This window comes from Lissotriton helveticus, chromosome 5_1, assembly GCF_964261635.1.
Source record: "Lissotriton helveticus chromosome 5_1, aLisHel1.1, whole genome shotgun sequence".
NCBI classification, from domain to species: domain Eukaryota; kingdom Metazoa; phylum Chordata; class Amphibia; order Caudata; family Salamandridae; genus Lissotriton; species Lissotriton helveticus.
The window spans coordinates 1045929137-1045948661 of NC_136065.1; the positions used below are offsets into that span (position 1 = coordinate 1045929137).

At 47.7% G+C, this 19525-nt stretch overlaps 1 protein-coding gene across 1 annotated transcript in view; it reads left to right on the top strand.

Annotated features, from left to right (window-relative positions):
* Positions 1-19525, top strand: part of MMS19 (MMS19 cytosolic iron-sulfur assembly component) — a 466622-nt gene that overhangs the window by 250957 nt on the left and 196140 nt on the right. Inside the window, exon 16 of the mRNA XM_078643578.1 lies at positions 8957-9038. Within this exon, the coding sequence (XP_078499704.1) occupies positions 8957-9038 (82 nt within the window). The remainder of the gene's footprint in view (positions 1-8956; positions 9039-19525) is intronic.

The following is a 19525-nucleotide window of genomic DNA, read 5'->3' on the forward strand; positions in this document are numbered from 1 at the left end:
AAGATATAGGTCATGATTTTAAATCTTTGTACACTAGTATTCGAGGCATGTGAGCTGTAGATCACATGCTTTGCGTACTCCTCTAATCTAGTGTTGGGTCCGGATGTTTGCATTTTGTTTTTCTTCGAAGAAGTCTTTTCCAGTCACAAGGTAGGCGACTCCTACTTTCGTGATAGTGCGCCTGGGCATCGACTCCATTGTTAGATTGTTTTTACTGCCATCAGGCTCGCACGTGAATTGCTGCGCTCTGGTTCGACACCGTTTCTTCGGTTCACCCTCGACGGTATTGTTTTCAATTGCGTATCCCATTCTCTCCATATCGTATTTACTTCTAAATAAAAAAAACTCTTTTGATCGGGAAGATCGTGGAAGGCCTACCAGCGTCAGTCCGCCTTGCAGTCAATGTAACGGAAGTTTATGTGCACGACTCACATGAAGTGTGCAACCTGTGCTTGTCTCCGGAGCACAGAGAACAGGACTACAACGCGCGCCGCTCCAAGAAGACGCGTTGCGACCGTTGGGCTCGACATCGCGACATGCACGTAAGTTCCATTCTGGACCTCTTCGGAGAAGATTCGAAACAAGAAGCCGGAGGCGCCATGGGAGCCGAAGAAGAACAGGATCCCATATCCATCTCCAACTACAGCTCCGAGGAGGACGACGAAAACCCGCCAGGGTAGCGTACTGTGAGTACAGATCCTCCCTTGCCCCAAAGTCCACCTCAGTCTAAGAAGAAGACTCCAGTCCAACCCCCGCCTCCGGGCACGGTCGGCACCAAGCACATGTTTCTGACGCCCCGCCCTCTGGCTCGGCACCGAAAGACACCCAAAAGCCTTCTGGCTCCGAGCCGAGCAGAAACCTTGGGGATTGAAGTCGAAGCCAGGCTCCGGCCCACTCCCTTCGACGCCAAAAACCCTTTCGGATCCGAAATCATCAGGATCCAAACCTTCGGCACAAAAACCATCGGCACCGAAACAACCGGACGGGCAGATTCCATCTCGAGAACAATATTTCAATGCTCCACCTACCAAACCAGATCAGAAACCGAGAGGGTTGTACATCCATCCAACTACTGGACATATCGCCACAAAAGTAACCCTTAAAAGGAAACCTGACACAGAGGAAACCTACCACATTCCTTAAAAGAGGAAGAATGTCGGGACTAATCCTTCTCCTCCTCCACTTGCATCTCCTTCTTCTCCTCAGCTTCAATCTTTAATGATTTCACCTGAGCACTCACCACCACATACACCTGAAGATCAGGATGAAAAGGATGGGGATTGATTCAGTTGAATGGGATTTCATGATGGCTGTACTGTCCAGGATGGGGTTCCCAAGAGCCTTCCTAAAATGGATAGCGCTCCTTTATGTAGAACCTAGAGCCAGAGTACGAATTAACGGGCATACATCGCAGCAATTCGAGATTAGTCGAGGGACAAGGATGCCCGCTATCACCCATCCTCTTCGCGATCATACTAGGACCGCTAGCCTGTAAAATTAGGCAGAACCACCCAGAAAGGGCACTTCAGTTTAGCTTGCGGCCTGTGAGTATATCACTTTATGCGGATGATATGGTGCTGTACGTTAGACACCCGTCCACAAACCTAAATCCGCTGATTAGGGAGTACATCAAGTTTGAACAATACTCAGGCCTCAGTATTAACTGGAATAAATCTGTAGTGATACCCCTAACACTGGCGACACTAGAGCCACAAATGGACTACCCCCTGAAGTGGAGCTCGGATCCGGTGAAATACCTGGGGGTCTGGGTACATCGAGTCCCGGAGACGGTCATTAAAGAAAATTACTGGGTGGTAGTGAGCAAATTGGAGGACCAAATCGAACGCTGGATTAAACTGCCTTTGTCAATGGCGGACCGCATAGCACTGCAAAAAATGGTGATACTACCCCGCTTACTATACCTGTTCTGGAACATACCGATATGGCTCACACAAGCATTCTTCCGTAGACTGCGCGCTGCACAGCAGAGACTTACATCGGCTGGTAAGCAGCCAAGGGTGAGCTGGCAAATCCTCACCAAACCCCATCACCAGGGGGGCTTCGCAGCACCTGATCTACAGTTATATTATTACTGTGCGCAAGCACAACATGCGCACTACTGGACTCAACCGCATTCCCACATCCCACACATTGCGGTGGAGACGGACAGTGTACTCCCGAACAAGCTGACTCAATACATCTCTGACCCGATAGGATATTACGCGAATGACACTATACACCCTGTTAAGTGCACCTCCAAGGCGTGGCATACACTGGCACCACGAGCACAGAAACTGCCGATTTACGCACCGGCGATACCACTGGCACATCACCCTAGACTGTCTGTCACACTGGAACAGAATATGAGGGAGACCCTGGGTGACATGGGACTGACAACGCTAGGCACACTATTCCCGCACAACACATTCATTTCAAACACCGACCCAGCCTTGTGTGCCCATCAGACACCACTCAAAATATTTGCATACCACAGACTGAGGGCGGCAGTGAGAGATCTCTATAGAGAATTCCAGCGGAACCCGTAACACTGCAAGCTCTCCAACAGCTGCTCACTGCACCGACACGAGTGGCGCTGGTCACTAAACTTTATAATGCATCACAGAGTGAGCAGAATACTGATCAAGGAAAGGCTAGGATCAGATGGGCAGAGACGACAGGATCTGCAATATCAGAGGAAGAATGGGATTATAGTTGTGCACAGTTGCACCTACTTACACCGAATTGCAATCTACGCATCATACATTTCAGATACCTGCACCAGACGTACTACACACCAGCGAAACTATTTAGATATGGCCTTCGGACAGATGATAAATGCAAAAAATGCTCTGCCCCAGGAGCTGCTTTCCTTCACACAGCATGGGCATGCCCTGCGCTGGAGGGGCTCTGGCGGGAAGTAACGGACGCACTATCACAAATGCTATCCGAACCGATCCCTAATTCACCTACAAACTGTCTATTGGGAGTATATAAGCTCAAGCAGCGTGGGCGACGTAAACTGCTGGCAGTAGCGCTCTTGTTAGCGAAAAGACGAATAGCCATAAAGTGGGGAAGCAGGCGACCACCCAGGTTCAAGAACTGGCTGTCTGACATGGCATACTGCAAAGAAACACTGCATACATACGAGGAGGACCTGCCATTGGCTTCTAGACCTAAGGACTTCTGGCAACCTTTTGTGGGCTATTTACTAAGCCAACCGGTGGACCCCTCAGAGGAACAGGGGGGGGGAGATAGCAGATACCACACAAGGTGCTACACCAGGGGAACTAAGTGTACCCCCGGGGGTCATATAAATAGAATGATTAGACATACAGTGGACCTAATAAATCGGGATAATGATAGGGCGGCAGGATCGACAGAGGCAGTAATGGTACTATTTAGCGGGCGCCAGGAACTAATAAGGTGATGTGAACGATGTTGTCAAATGATGTTTCCTACCAATTGCCGAACGTGTATTGTGAACTGTACTTATATTTCATTGTAATAACAGTTGATGTGGATGTAACTGCTGCTTGGTGAACAAAAATAAAATTAGAAAAAAGAAAAGGATGGGAATGGGGCAATGCACCATTACTCCCAGACCCATAGGCAGATTAATACCAACTCTCTCACAGGAAATGATCCTGACCTGTACCCTACAAAGCCCTCTCCACCAGACGATAGCGTAGGTTACATAGAACTGCTGGGTAGAGCTGCCAGCTACCATGGTGTACAACTGCACAAAGAATCCCTTGAAGAGGATTTCCTTTTTGAAACCCTTAGCAGCACACAAAAGTCATTGCACACACTCCCCATGCTCAAGGGTATGATCAGGCAGGTTGATGACATATTTAATGACCCTGTCACTTGTATCCTTACCCCTAGGTAAAAAGTACAAGCACCATCTGACCCAGTGTACATAAAGGGACAATTACAATTTCTCTAGTGGTATCCAACTCACGTAAAAGGGCCAACTCCCAAACTACAGGAGATGCTCCACCCCCAGATAAAGAATCTAAGCTTCTTGATGCTTCGGGGAAAAGGGTAGCCAATGACTGGCGCATCTCTAACACACAAGCGCTGCTCGCAAGGTATGACAGGGCGCATTGGAACGAGGTGGAGCAGTTGCTCCAATTTCTGCCTGATGAACTTAAATTTAAAGCGCAAGACCTTGTGCGGGAGGGACAGCTAATTTCAAACAATGCAATCAGGTGCTCCCTAGATGCTGCAGACACTGCTGCTAGACCAGCGTCCTTTTAAGAAGGCACATCTGGCTACGTATCTCCGGTTTCAAACCTCAGGTTCAGACTTCCATACTGAACACACTCTTTGACAAAGAACACCTCTTTGTCCCGGTGGTAGATTCCTCACTGGAAAAAATGAAGAAAGACACTGAAGCGGCCACATCCATGGGAGCCCTTCAACTAACACAAGCACGTGGTTCCTTTCAGCGTTTCTTCTACAGCGGGGGGGGGGGTCCTAAAATCCCTCCTCAGAGATCACCACCATGTACAAGGCCAACAACCAACCCTCTGCCTCTAAGGGTTACTTCAGAGGGGGTTACAGAGGCAACAACGGCAAAGGTAGAGGTAGAGGTAGAGGCTCAGGCTCAAATACATGCACCTCCACCTCCAATACAAAGCAGTCACTTGCCTACACTCCCCCAACCTTTTAACACGTGTTGGGCAGCTTTCAGATTTCCAACCTGTCTGGCAGTCCATAACAACAGACAGGTGGGTACTGGAAATTGTCTGTTCTGGTTACTGCCTGGAGTTCACCAACAATCCTCCAAACATTCCCCCAAGGTCACACAAACTCTCACCGGATCACCTACACCTCCTCAAACAAGAGGTTCAGTCTCTCCTTCTAAAATAGGCTATAGAGCCTGTACCACGTACCCCGGGTCGGGCGTATACTCCTTTTACTTTCTAATACTCCAAAAGGACGGTTTTCTGAGATCAATATTGGACCTCAGAGAACTAAATCTTTACACAAAGTCAGACCATTTACTCATGGTAACACTTCAACAAGTACTACCACTTCTGCAAAAGGGCGACTTTCTGTCTACTCTAGACTTAAAGGACGCCTATTTCCATATTCCAATCTATCCCGCTCATCGCAAATTTCTCAGATTTGTGTGATAGCGGGTCAACATTACCAGTTCAAGGTGCTCCTGTTCGGAGTCACCACTGCCCCCAGTCTTCACAAAGTGTCTGGTGGTAGTCGCTGCTCACCTGAGAAGACAACACATCCATGTCTTCCCCTACTTGGATGACTGGCTCATCAAAGCCAGTATGTATCCAAAATGTCTCCAGCACACTCACAGAACAATTCAGTTACTACATTAACTGGGGTTCACTGTCAATGTGCTAAAATCACATCTCCAACCTGCCAAAACTACCTAGGAGCCACCTTTAAATACTCAAAAGGCTCTGCCTTTCCCAACGCAGCCAGAATTCACAACATTCAGGCTTCAGTTCTCCAGTTTCAATCCAATAACTCACTTACAGCTTGGGTGTATATGCAACTACTGGGAATGATGGCATCTTGCATCATTGCATCATAATCGTTCCCCATGCCAGGCTGCACATGCCTCCCCTTCAGGAATGCTTAGCGAGTCAGTGGAACCAATCACAGGATCTGTTAACCGACTTAGTGTTGTTATACGGCTGTACTCATCGCTCTCTGCAGTAGTGGAAAGCACAAAATCTATCAAAAGAACGGCTCTTCATAGACCCGGTTCCACAGACAGTACTAACAGCGGATACGTCACTCACTGACTGGGGAGCTCATCTTCAGCACCACACAGTGCAATGCCAATGGAGCCAAGTTTCTCCACATCAACCATCTAAAGCTGCTTGCAATCTTTCTAGCTCTCAAGGCATTTCAAACACCTGTTTGGCAAAGCTGTCTTAGTTCGTACCGACAACATGACAGCCAAGTATTACATACAAAAACAAGAGGGGGGGACACACTCTCTCCAACTGTCCCACTTAGCCCAAGGCATCTGGAGGTGGCCCATTCACGACAAAATCTATCTCCTAGTGGAACATCTCCCAGGAGTGAACAACCACATTGCAGACTTCCTCAGCAGACCGAGGCAGCAAATACACGAATGGGAACTTCACCCTCAGGTTCTCCTCCCATAATTACAAAGTTGGGGAGTCCCTCAGATAGATTGCTTTGCCACACACCAAAATGCCAAATGCCAAATCTTCACCTCGAGTTACCCACACCCACTTTCCAAAGGCAATGCACTATGGATAAACTCGTCCGGGATATTTGCCTACGCTTTTCCGCCTCTCCCACTCATTCCGTTAGTCGTTCGGAAGCTCAGGCAAACATCCCTCACACTAATCCAAGTAGCTCCCACATGGGTCTGTCAACCATGGTTCACAACCCTGTTGGAGATGTCTCTGGTCCGCATCAAAAGCTGCACCTAACATCCAGTCTCCTCACACAGGGCCATGGATAAATCAGACACCCAGATCCCAAACAACTGAACCTCGCGATCTAGCTCCAGAAGTCATAGAGTTTGGTTTTCTGAACCTTCCACCAGACTGCATGAACATCATCAGGGAGGCCAGAAGGCCTACCACAAGAGCCTGTTATGCAACTAAATGGAAACACTTTTTAATTTATTGAAATAACAATCACATCAACCCTCTTGATGCTTCCATACAAAACACCATCTGTTATCTGTTACACTTGCTGCAGTCAGGATTGGCTTACACATCCATCTGGCTACGTCTCGCTGCAATAGCTGCGTGTACAAAATAAGCCACATTTATCGCTTTTCAGAGTGCCCGTAATTAAAGCTTTCGTGGAAGGACTTAAGAGTCATGCCACCAAGACTCCCACCTGCCCCATTGTGAAATCTTAACATAGTACTCACAAGATTAATAGGGACACCTTTTGAACCCATGTATAAATGCGAGCCATAGTTTCTTTCTTGGAAAACCGCTTTCCTCATTGCAATCACTTCACTGAGGAGAGTGGGTGAACTATAGGCACTAACCATAGAAGAACCTTTATTCCAACTGCACAGAGACAAAGAGGTTCTTCGTACAAACCCCAAATTTCTACCTAAAGTAGTATCTGCGTTTCACATAAATCAGTCTGTAGAATTACCTGTCATTCTTCCCTCAACCTGATTATGTTTCAGAACGAGCTCTACACTCCTTAGATGTCAGAAGAGCACTTTTATATTATATCAAAAGAACAAACTCATTTCGTAAGATCAAACAACTTTTTGTTGCTTTTGCACCACCACACAAGGGCAATCCTATCTCCAAATCAGGTATTGCAAGGTGGATTATTAAATGCATTCAAACTTGTTATGCAAACGCAAAAATAACTTTAACTGTACCCCTAGAGTGCATTCCACTCGCAAGTTAGGGGCTACTATGCCTTTCTTAGGAAACATCCCCATATTTAACATTTGCAAAGCTGCAACATGGTCTACATCGCACACATTCACCTAAACAATATTGTGTAGGTGTGTTAGCGAGACAACAAGCTAATGTGGCCCAAGCAGTACTTAAAATACTCTTTCAGTCAGATGGAACAGCTACAGGTTAGTCACCGTTTTGGGAGAATACTGCTATATAGTCTATTCAAAGCATGTGATCTACAGCTCACATGCCTCGAACGGATAATGTTACTTACCCAGTAAACATCTGTTCTTGGCATGTACAGCTGTATATTCACATGCAGCCACCCGCCTCCCCGGGTACCTGTAGCTGCTGCAGTTCTCTCTTTAGTATACATACATACGCAAGGACATCTCTATTCTACTCTTACTAACTCCATTTTCATCCTTTACGGAAAACAACAATCTAACAATGGAGTCGATGTCCATGCGCACCAAAAGGAGGAGTCACCTACCTCGTAACTGGAAAAGACTTATTCGAAGAAAAACAACCTGCAAACATCCGGACCCAACACTAGATGGCAGGAGTATGCAAAGCATGTGAACCTACTGATGTACATGCCAAGAACAGATGTTTACTGGGTAAGTAACATTATGCTCTTGCATATGCACTTTGAATATTTCATTGAGTTCAGCTCAACTGGTCACAATTCATGGGAGTGATAACTAAGAAATTAATTATGGGTTAGATAACATTCTTACTTATGTTTTTAACTTGCAAATATTCTTATTACTGTTCTGATCTATCCCTTTTGATGAAATAATGCATTTTAATGTTCTTTTATGTTTTTTTTTATAAAATCGAATAAAGTTTAAGTATTAATATTGAAATGAATGAAAGAAAAAAACTAAATGCACAAGTCCAAGTTTTTTGTTAATTAAGTTGATGGCACATTTACCAATTATAGAGTAATTCAAATCCTATTGGTCATTCTACCACAATATTGCGATTTTTTTTATTTTGTATTGACCTGCAGTTATGTGGACTTCAAGATTAGCTACAAATAGATCATGAAGGAAACAGATGGGGAATTAAAAAGATTATTCTTCTCTATGTATGCATATGTTAAGGTATGATGGGAGCCAATATTCTGAAATTGATATGTGCATGTCGATGTCACTGGCCTCAGCATTGTGGCATGCAGTTTTGTTCAGTTCTAATTGCCAGTACTAAAGAGCAAGATGCTGACAACAAAGTACTGATTTAAGACTATAGATGCCACAAATGTTTTCTACATCAGAGCATCAGTGAAGGGGAGTCAATTAGGTCACCCAAAGGAAAACCAGAAGCCATCATTAATTTTTATTAAGATTGTCTACAGCAGTCTTTCCTAGAATTACAACACAGAATTAATGGGTGGCACCAGGACATTTTGAGGCTAAGTATAGTCTTTTTAACTATTGATTGTGCTCTTGGTTTCAATTGAGTTTTCTTGTTAAAGACTCAGTTACTGTGGTCTCGATAGCTAACAGATGCTTTCTAATGATGCAATTTCAGACTTAAGATGCTTGTTCTGTTTTCAGGTCTGTTGTCGCCTTCTGATGTAGAGCTAATAATTGATCACATGAACAGATTCATTTTCCAGGAGAAGGATTCCCAAAGCTGGTATGAATTTATTTGCTGTTTTAATGAGCCATGGGAGCCTTAAGAGCTAATGAAAACATTTTAGTCAACGCTTATTACTTAACACACCATCAATTAACAGAAGAACCAAAGGTGTTTTGCTTATTTTTATTTCCCAGAAACATTGCTGCTAATGTTATTGTTTGATGCTATGCACCTCTTGTATAGAACAGTGTATGTAATTTCCACAGCATCAAAGAGGTTTATTTGCCTTGTAATAAGGCTGATGACTGCTGCTGGTTATTTTGATACTCTTTGGGATATCTGGTCTTGTGTCTCTCTGCTACACCTCAATTGATGAAATAAGTGCACACGATATTGTGCATTTCAGCCCCACCCATGAAAAATGCAATAGCATGTTACTGTTCTTGCTGATGATGATGAATCCTCTGCGGTTGGGCTGCTGTGGAGGCTGAAATATTCAGCATCATGGCATGGGAAGGCTCTTTTCCCAGGGATAGTGTTCTGGGTACAGAGCAGCACCGAGCAGACTGCGATATGAATCAAAGTTGGGGTTGGACCTCTTCCTCAATTCCAGTCTTGTGTACCTCCAGAAAAGAGAACTCCGTGAGAGTGGCTTGGTTTAAATAAAATAAAATAAGCAGCATTGCTGAGAAGTGTTGATGCTCTTTGATAAATAGATAGCGTCCCCTAGAGAACTATGACTACTGTGCATCAAGTATAACACCATAGCTGAAAAGTGGGGACACCCTGCTATTAAATGTATAACATCACCTCTGAGAATGATTGGTCCTGTTAATTTAAAGCACGCCAGCTATGCAGAGAAATGTTGGTACTGTCCAATAACAGGCTGAGACTCCTGTTGAGATGTTGATGTAGTGATAAATAAAAAGTACAGTACCACTGCTGAGAACTCTTTCACTTTCCGATAGAAGTATGGCTGCGCTCCCCAAGGCATCCTTCAAAAAGTGTTAGTTCGAGGCATGTGGGCTGCTGAATTCATATCTATAGCATAGATCGCCGCCTAGTGTTGGGTCCGGATGATTGCACATTGTTGTCCTGGAAGAGTCTTCGAAGTATCACGAGATAGGTGGCTCCTCCCCTGAACTACAGTGCGCATGGGCATCGACTCCATCTACAGATTGTTTTTTTCCGCCATTGGGTTTGGATGTATATTCGACATCTCCAGTTCGGAATCGATATAAACTTTTCTTAAGGCCCAAAGGCCTTTTCCTATACCGTCGGTATTGTTTTGCGTTCGGTCCCAGCTCTGTTCCGGCCCAGTTCCCGAGTCGGACGTCCAGAGGAGTCGCGTGGCTCTTCGGTGCTCGAGGCCCAGTCGACGCAGCAAGACTTTCGACGACACATCCTGGAACGGAGTCCGTTCAAGAAATGTCCCGTGTGCGGATCTAAGTACCCCCACATCGACGTCCACCCGGTGTGCAACAAGTGCCTGTCGCCGGACCACGATGAAGCCAACTGTATGGCTTGTTCCAGGTTTCGATCGAAGAAGACGATTCGACTTCGGCGCGTGGCGTGCCAGGAGGCCCGGCAGTCGGCCCCGGCACTGGTGGACATCTTCGACAGAGAAGAAGCAGACGAACAAGAAGTTCATATGCAGGTTTCTCCTCCAGCGGAGGAGATCGAATACGACGCAGACGTCGAGGTGGTCGATGCAGAAGAAGTAGTCGACTAGGTAGGAGACGACAATGAGGTCTATGGGGCCACGGAAGATAGCTCATGTGAAGAGCTAAGCCCCGATCGAACAATCACTATGGCTCAGGTCGAGGGATCGCCACGCGGCCTTACCCAAGACCTTCCACCCAGATCCACGGCCTCGCCTACGGGCCCGGCTACGGACACTTCTGCGGAGCCGACGTTGGTCAAAACGAAACCGAAACTGAAACCTTCGGTGTCGACGAAAACGAAACTAATAGAGACGCCGTCGAAACAGAAGACATCTGTCTCTCCGGCCGCCTCCTAGTCTTCCGATACGTCGGGGCAGTCGAAGCCGAAGAAGGCTGTCGACCCGGGGAAGTCGACCAAGGGCGCCGAGCCGAAGTCTGTCAAGGGCGTCGAGCCAAAATCGGCCAAGGGCGTCGAACCGAAGACTGGGGCCCCACACCCAGTAGTCAAGGCCCCCGACACGAAAACGTCGGCGCCGAAGGCCGTCGGCACGGAAGGAGGGCACAGCGCGCCAAAAAGGGCTGATCCTGTACCTCGGCCGGATAAGAACAAGGCATCGACGCTCGAGTCTTCACTCGCTGGTGGACCGAAGACATCTGTCGGGTCGACGAAACCGTCCGCTTCCTTTACGAAGCAGGTGTCGGACTCCCTACAACGCATCAGGAACAAGGCTTCCGCGGCCGCTCCGAAGGATGCTTCCACCACGAAGCCAGCGGCCACAACGGCAAAATCTTCGACGCCACTCCTGTTTACGTTGCAGCAGAAGGTAGCACCGAAGGCCTTCGCACCACGGCCGGTCGCCGAAGCGCCCCTGCAAGTGTCTACGGCGTCGAAGCCTTCTCAGCCGCTTGGGAGCTTAAAGCATCGACAACCCTTGGTGAAGGAGCAGTCGGAACACTTTATCGACGCCGACACCGGGAAACTTACCCTCTACAAGAGATCACGGCAACCCAGCCTTTGGAATCCTACACGATTCCTTTGAAGCGCAAGAAGCCTGCTGCGGAATCCCCAGTTCTAGTGGAGCCGCTTGCTCCACGGACTCCAAGAGTGGCTACACCCTCACCCACTTATTGAGATGTGGACGGTGGAGAAGGTGATGACGAGGAGTATAACTTTCCTGCCAACACTGATCCTGAGGATCACCAAGACTCATGGGCAGATGCAGGTGACCCAGGGGATCAGCAAACTGCCCAGGACCCTCAGGTGTACAATGTCAAGACCTCTCCTACTGAGGATTCGACGGCATTTAATGCTCTAATTGAGAGGGCGGCTAAAAACCACGACGTCCAGCTGCATGCTGACCCTATCGAAGGGGACTTCCTTTTTGATACCTTTTCCACAGCAGAAAAGACTGTCAAGACTCTCCCCATGCTGAAAGGGGTTCTAAAACATGCTGCAGACATTTTTAAGGAACCCACACGGGCCAGGGTGATCAACTCTAGGATTGAAAAGAAATATAAGCCGGCACCTGGCGACCCTACCTACATCAAGGGCCAGTTGCCACTCTATGGTCGTTTCTAATGCCCGGAAGAGGGCAAACTCGCAGACCACTGGTGATGCTCCTCCCCCTGACAAGGAATCTAAAGTGCTGGAGGCATCAGGGAAGAGGGTGGCGGCTCAAGCGGCCAATATCTGGCGTATTTCAAACACTCAGGCACTACTGGCCAGATATGACAGGGCGCACTATGACACACTAGAGACCCTGTTACAACATCTTCCAGATCAGTGTAAAGAGGCAGCTGAGATGCTTATTCAGGAAGGGAAGCTTATCTCCAACGCTTCTATTAAATGTGCACTGGACGTGGCGGACACCGCGGCCAGGGCCATTAACACCAGTGTGATGTTGAGACGTCAGGCCTGGCTCAGAATCTCCGGTTTCAAGCCGGAGATACAAACCACCATCCTCAATCAGCCAGTAAACCCAGATAGGTTATTTGGTCCTGAGGTGGATACCACCTTAGAAAAGATAAAGAAGGATACCGAGACTGCGAAGTCCATGGGGGCTCTCCAGTCCCAGCAGTTTCGGGGCAGTACTTTTCGTCGCTCAAGCAATAGAGGTGTTTCCAGAGGCCAGATGTCCCAGCAAACGCAATACAATAAAGGTGGGGCGCAGTCCTCTTACACCAATCAGAGTAGAGGCGGCTATCGGGGCAACAGCACCAAGGGCAGAGGTCGTGGAAACAACAACTCCCGCTCCTCCGCCACGAACAAACAGTGACGCCCTGTCACTGCCCCACGACCATACTACACCTGTCGGGGGGAGACTCCAGCAGTTCCTGCCGGTCTGGAAATCCATCACCACAGATAGGTGGGTCAGGAAACTTATCCAGTTCGGTTATTGTCTGGAGTTAACATCTACTCCACCCAACATGCCCCCAAAACACCGTCCTATGTCCACAGAGCATTTGCACTTATTGCAGCAGGAGGTACTCGTCATGCTGCAAAAAGGGGCAATCGAGCTCGTGCCGGTGGAGGAAGAAGGCACGGGAGTGTACTCCCTGTACTTCTTAATCCCAAAGCAGGACGGGTCCCTCAGACCCATACTGGACCTCAGACCCCTGAATCAGTACATTCTATCAGAACACTTTCATAAGCTCACACTGCAGCAGGTTCTCCCGTTGCTCAATCAGGGAGATTTCCTCGCAACCTTGGATCTCAAGGATGCATATTTCCACATTCCACTGCATCCATCACACAGAAAATACCTCAGGTTCACTATTCAGGGTCGGCATTATCAGTTCAAGATCCTACCTTTCGGGGTGACCACGGCGCCCAGGGTGTTCACAAAATGTCTGGCGACAGTAGCTGCGCACCTCAGGAGGCAGAACGTTCACGTTTACCCTTATCTGGACGACTGGCTTGTCCAAGCAAAGTCGGCCCAGCAGTGCGCCGCCAACATGTCCCACACCATTCACCTTCTTCACGATCTGGGATTCTCACTGAATTATCCCAAGTCGCACCTTCAGCCAGCCATGTGCGGCAATATCTGGGTGCGACGATCGATACTCTGGCAGCCACAGCTCAGCCAAATTCTGTGAGGATCGACAGCATTCAGTCACTGATCCAGAAGTTCAGACCGCAACACTCGCTTCCAGCAAGAGTGTTCATGCAGTTGATAGGCATGATGGCCTCCTGCATCTTCATAGTCCCGCACGCGAGGCTACATATGCGTCCGCTCCAAGAATGCTTGGCTCATCAGTGGACGCAGGCTCAAGGACAGTTGAACGACCTAGTGTTGGTGACCGGTCGGGCATACAGCTCTCTGCATTGGTGGAATCCACACAACCTTTGCAAGGGCCGACCGTTCCAAGAGCCTGTGCCACAGATTATCCTGACGACGGACGCATCTCTCCAGGGATGGGGAGCTCATGTACTCCACTACACGGTGCAGGGACTATGGACAACGCAGCAAAAGAAGTTGCACATCAACTACCTAGAACTGATGGCAATCTTCATGGCATTGAAGGCATTCAAAGTACATCTGTGCAACAAAGTCGTGTTGATCCGGACGGACATGACGGCCATGTACTACATTCAAAAGCAGGGAGGTACACACTCTCCACAGTTGTCTCATCTGGCTCAGAGCATGTGGAAGTGGGCCATTCAGAGGAACATCTTCCTCATGGCGGAACACCTCCCGGGCTAGGACAATCAGATGGCGGATCTGCTCAGCAGGTACAGCCACCAAATGTACGAGTGGGAGATACATCCATCAGTACTCCACCCGTACTTACAGCAGTGGGGTCATCCAGAGATAGACCTGTTTGCCACAAGGGAAAACGCAAAATGCCAAAGCTTTGCCGCCAGGTTCCCTCACCCACAGTCGCAGGGCAATGCGATATGGATGAACTGGTCAGGCAGATTTGCGTACGCTTTTCCCCCAGCACCTCTCATACCGCTGGTGGCACGAAAGCTAAAGCAACACTCAATGACACTCATCCTGGTTGCTCCAACGTGGGCATGCCAACCATGGTACACCACGTTTCTAGAACTCTCTGTGGTACCGCATCAAAGGCTGCACCTCACACCCAAGCTTTTGACGCAGAGCCGTGGCGACATTCAGCATCCAGATCCGCAACAGCTCAACCTGGCGATCTGGCTCCTGAAGTCTTAGAGTTTGGCTACCTTGACTTGCCTCCTGAATGCATGGATATCATACGGGAGGCAAGAAAGCCCACCACCAGAGCCTGCTATGCAGCGAAATGGAAGCGGTTTGTCATTTACGGTACTGAACACAACATCAACCCGCTAGATGCATCCACTCCCAACATCATCTGTTATTTGTTACATCTTTACAAATGCAATCTAGCATATGCTTCCATTCGGATACACTTATCCGCCATAGCGGCTTATCTCCAAAACAGGCAGCATCTCTCCGTTTTCAGAGTGCCTGCCATTAAAGCCTTCCTAGAAGGACTGAAACGGGTCATCCCTCCCAGGACCCCGCCAGCTCCTGTATGGAACCTCAATGTGGTCCTCACCAGGTTGATGGGCCCACCTTTTGAGCCTCTACATTCATGTGAGATTCAGTTCTTAACATGGAAAGTGGCGTTTCTTATTGCCATTACGTCTCTGCGACGTGTTAGTGAGCTACAGGCGCTCACTGTACAAGAGCCATTCATTCAAATTCACTCCAACAGGGTGGTGCTGCGCACTAACCCTAAATTTCTTCCTAAAGTGGTTTCGCAGTTCCATGTCAATCAGACCATTGAGCTGCCCGCGTTCTTTCAAAACCCAGAGATAGTAGCCGAAAGAATGCTCCACACTCTTGATGTCAAACAAGCTTTGATGTACTACATCGATAGGACCAAAGATTTTAGGAAGACACAACAACTCTTTGTTGCCTTTTCAGCCCAGCACAAAGGCAACCCCATTTCCAAAGCAGGTATAGCCAGGTGGATCGTTAAGTGCATTCAGATTTGCTATCACAAGGCTAAGCGCACTTTAACGGTCCCCCCCAGAGCCCACTCCACCCGCAAGCTGGGGGCCCTCCATGGCTTTCCTTGGTAATATCCCTTTGGAAGATATTTGTAGAGCAGCCACATGGTCTACACCACACACATTTACTAAACACTACTGTGTAGATGTGCACTCCAAGCAGCTGTGGGGCAGGCTGTTCTTAAGACACTTTTTCAAACGTCTGCAGCTGGCACAGGTGGCCGCCGTTAATAGAGGGACTGCTATTTATTCTATGCTATAGATATGAATTCAGCAGCCCACATGCCTCGAACTGAATATGCTACTTACCAGTATGCATCTGTTCTTGGCGTGTAGGGCTGCTGACATTCATATCGCCCGCCCTCCTCCCCGGCGCCTCTAGCGGCTGCAGAATTTACACTTATTCTTAGCATGGTCATCGCTCATACTGTTACACTCCATCTTCGCCACACTGGCTAAAAACAATCTGGGGATGGAGTCGATGCCCATGAGCACTGTAGTCCAGGGGAGGAGCCACCTATCTCGTGATACTTCGAAGACTTTTCCAGGACAACAATGTGCAATCATCCGGACTCAACACTAGGCGGCGATCTATGCTATAGATATGAATGTCAGCAGCCCTACATGCCAAGAACAGATGCATACTGGTAAGTAGCATATTCATTACTCTCCATAAAAGGTTTAGCAGCCCTGCTCAGAAGCATTGGGAGTGTCCCAAAAATAATACTAATAAAGAAGTCACTTACTCCACCACCCAGAAAGCCGTTGAGATTTGCAGGAGAGAATAAAGTGCTACAAAAATGCCAATACAATGCCGTACAACAGAGGCATACTAGATCTACTGAAAAGAGTTGGTGCTTTCAATAAATGCATGGCAACCCTGCTGAAAATTGTTGGTATTTTCAATACATGCTTAGAAGCCCTACTATCCATGACATTTATAGTTGCTCTACTGTACTTAAACATCAGTCAACCTTACATATTAGATTTACTGTGCAATGCTACTAATGTTTAATACGTTTGACATTACATTTGAGTGTGGCTACCCTGCTGGAAAGTGTTGGTGCTGTCTAATGAGTGCAGGGCAGTCCAGCTGTTTTGGGCAGTTACATTAAAAATGTGACAAAAAGTTGGTTAAACTACAAGCAAGAAAATTGTATCTACCGTCCCGTGAAGTATTTGTGAATTTCAATGTAGTTTTGTTGTTTTATTTACTTTGGTACTTGCCATCTCTTATTTACTCTTTCTTCTGTGTAGATTTACTTATATATATTTTATGAAAAGTGTTGTTCTCTGGCATTTTCATTGTTTTTACAACTTTGATCAAAAACAGTATTTCTGTCCTTCCATTTCAATCATTGTGTAAACAAAGCTATTGAGCATGGCCCTTTGCTTTGAACTAGATTAATCGTACACAAAGTGGGCCACCATTTAACACCAGTCACCACTGTCCCTATGTCCAGTTGAAACCATCTCCTTTGATATAGGCTGGTACTGCTCAATCCAGCTACACGAATAGTTAAGGATGGTAGGAAGGCCACCTTTCCATTGCAGGCCGAGTACCTATAGTTGTGTTCATTAGAAAACACTTGCATTGTCAAATTTGATAATACCTGGTTTTCCCCATGACTACCTGGTTTTTCAAGCTTAACAACCAGAAACACAGTAACTTTGCTGCAGTGCACTGTCAATATGAATGCAGAGTGAGAAGTAATAGTACTCTTGATGCAGGGTTGATAAAGGGAAATTGGTACTTAAAAGGTCTATGCAGTATTGGTTCCTTTTTAATGCTATGCATACTGTTTAAGAGGCTCAGGCTACTCCCTAGCACGTTTCTCACATGCTAGGGAACTGAGAAATCCCACTCAGGAGTTTGACATACTCTACAGATTGCGGACTGTCTAACCTCCTCCTTCTGATTACTGTTAGTTAGCTGCCATTAATTGTTAGTTGTGTCATGGCGTAGAATTTGGAGCAGTTGCACGGTAGTTACCCTTGTTAAATGGCAGTCCAATTTGGGCAAAAATTATTTTGACAAGAGCAGAGTAGCCTACTCGAGAGGTTCCTTTACACAGTGCTTGAGATGGAACTCTAGATATTCTGGAACTCATCATCTGATTAAAAGTATTGAATCCATGCTGAATAGCGCTGCTATTTTCCACTTTTAACTTAAAGAAGTGCAAGTACTAAGTACATTCCCTTTTAAATTACTGCTTTAAAGAAATCTTGTACAGCATAACCTATAGAATTCTTGGCAACAGCCTACTGTGAAAAAAAAACACACTATGGCAGTCAGAATTGTTCAGATTATTTTTTATGTAGCTCTCAATACTGCACTTCGGTCTTTCCTTTTAACCAGATGAATAATGTTCATTTCATGCCTCGGAGGAGTGAGCCGGTATTGCCTGGATCCAAACTCATGATTTACAGATCACAGTATATCCAAGCAGCAAGCGTTTAAAGCACAGAGCCATCCTGCTACAAAGTTAGTAGCAGGGCAGCACCGGTGTACTTCCTCAGCGGAATCGAACCCTGCAACACCCCTAGAAAGAAAGCAATCATGGCTTTCAAGTAACTTGTGCTGTAGCAGCTACAAATAATCTCTTGAAGCTGTTTTAGCCTTGTTGGGGAGTGGGCAAGGCTGTGCTTAAACAGATCTGCTGCCTGGAACGGAAACCAGCTGTTCGAGGCATGTGGGCTGCTAAATTCATATCTAGTGCATAGATCGCCGCCTAGTGTTGGGTCCGGATGATTGCACATTGTTGTCCTGGAAGAGTCTTCGAAGTATCACGAGATAGGTCGCTCCTCCCCTGGACTACAGTGCGCATGGGCATCGGCTCCATCCCCAGATTGTTTTTTTCCGCCATTGGGTTCGGATGTGATTTCGACGCCTCCTTGTCGGAATCGAACACTTACTTCCTTAAGGCCAAAAGGCCTTCGATACTCTCGTCAGTATTGTTGCGAACGGTCCCGAGCATCGTCCGACTCTTCGTGTCGGACTTCTGGGGAGTTGCTACTCTTCGGACATCGAGGCCCTGTACTCGCAGCGAGACACCGACGACATCATCATGGAACGGAGCCCGTTCAAGCGCTGCCCCGTGTGTGGGTCCAAGTACCCACACATCGACGTGCATCCAGTTTGTAATAAATGTCTCTCGCCGGAACACGACGAGGACAACTGCATGGCCTGCTCCAAATTCAGGTCAAAGAAGACACTCAAGCATCGGCGCGCGGCGCGCCTCGAGGCCTTGCATGCAGCACCGGCACCCGACGACATATTCGACGACCCCGCAGAAGAAGGCCGAAGCCATCATCTTCAAATTTTACCGCCATCAACGGAGGTCGAGGCCGATCCAGACGAATACATCGAAGGACAGAGCCAAGACCTTGAATACGTCGATGAGGTAGGGGACGACGAAGAAGTCTATGGGGCCGCGGAAGATAGCTCGGGGGAAGAGCTATGCCCCGAAAGTTACTCGACTCAGGCTCAGGTCACGGGATCGCCACTCGGCCTTACCCACGACCCTGCACCGATATCCCCAGCCCCGCCTTCGGGCCCGGCCACGGATACACCGGAGGAGCCGTTGTTGCGCGTATCGAAACTGAAACCGCAACCAGTACAGTCGACAACATCTAAGATGGCCGACGTCACGCCTAAACCGAAACCTACGGTCTCGACAACATCTAAGATGGCCGAAGACACGTCGAAAACGAAACCGAAACAAACGGCTTCGACGACATCTAAAATGGCCGACGTCCCGTCCAAAATTACGAAGCCGGCTCCGTCTTCGACTCCGTCGCCCTTAGGCCCTACGAAGCCGAAGAAGGCCGTCGAGTCACCGGCGCCACACGCGGTGGCCAAGGACACGTCCTCGAAGAAGGTA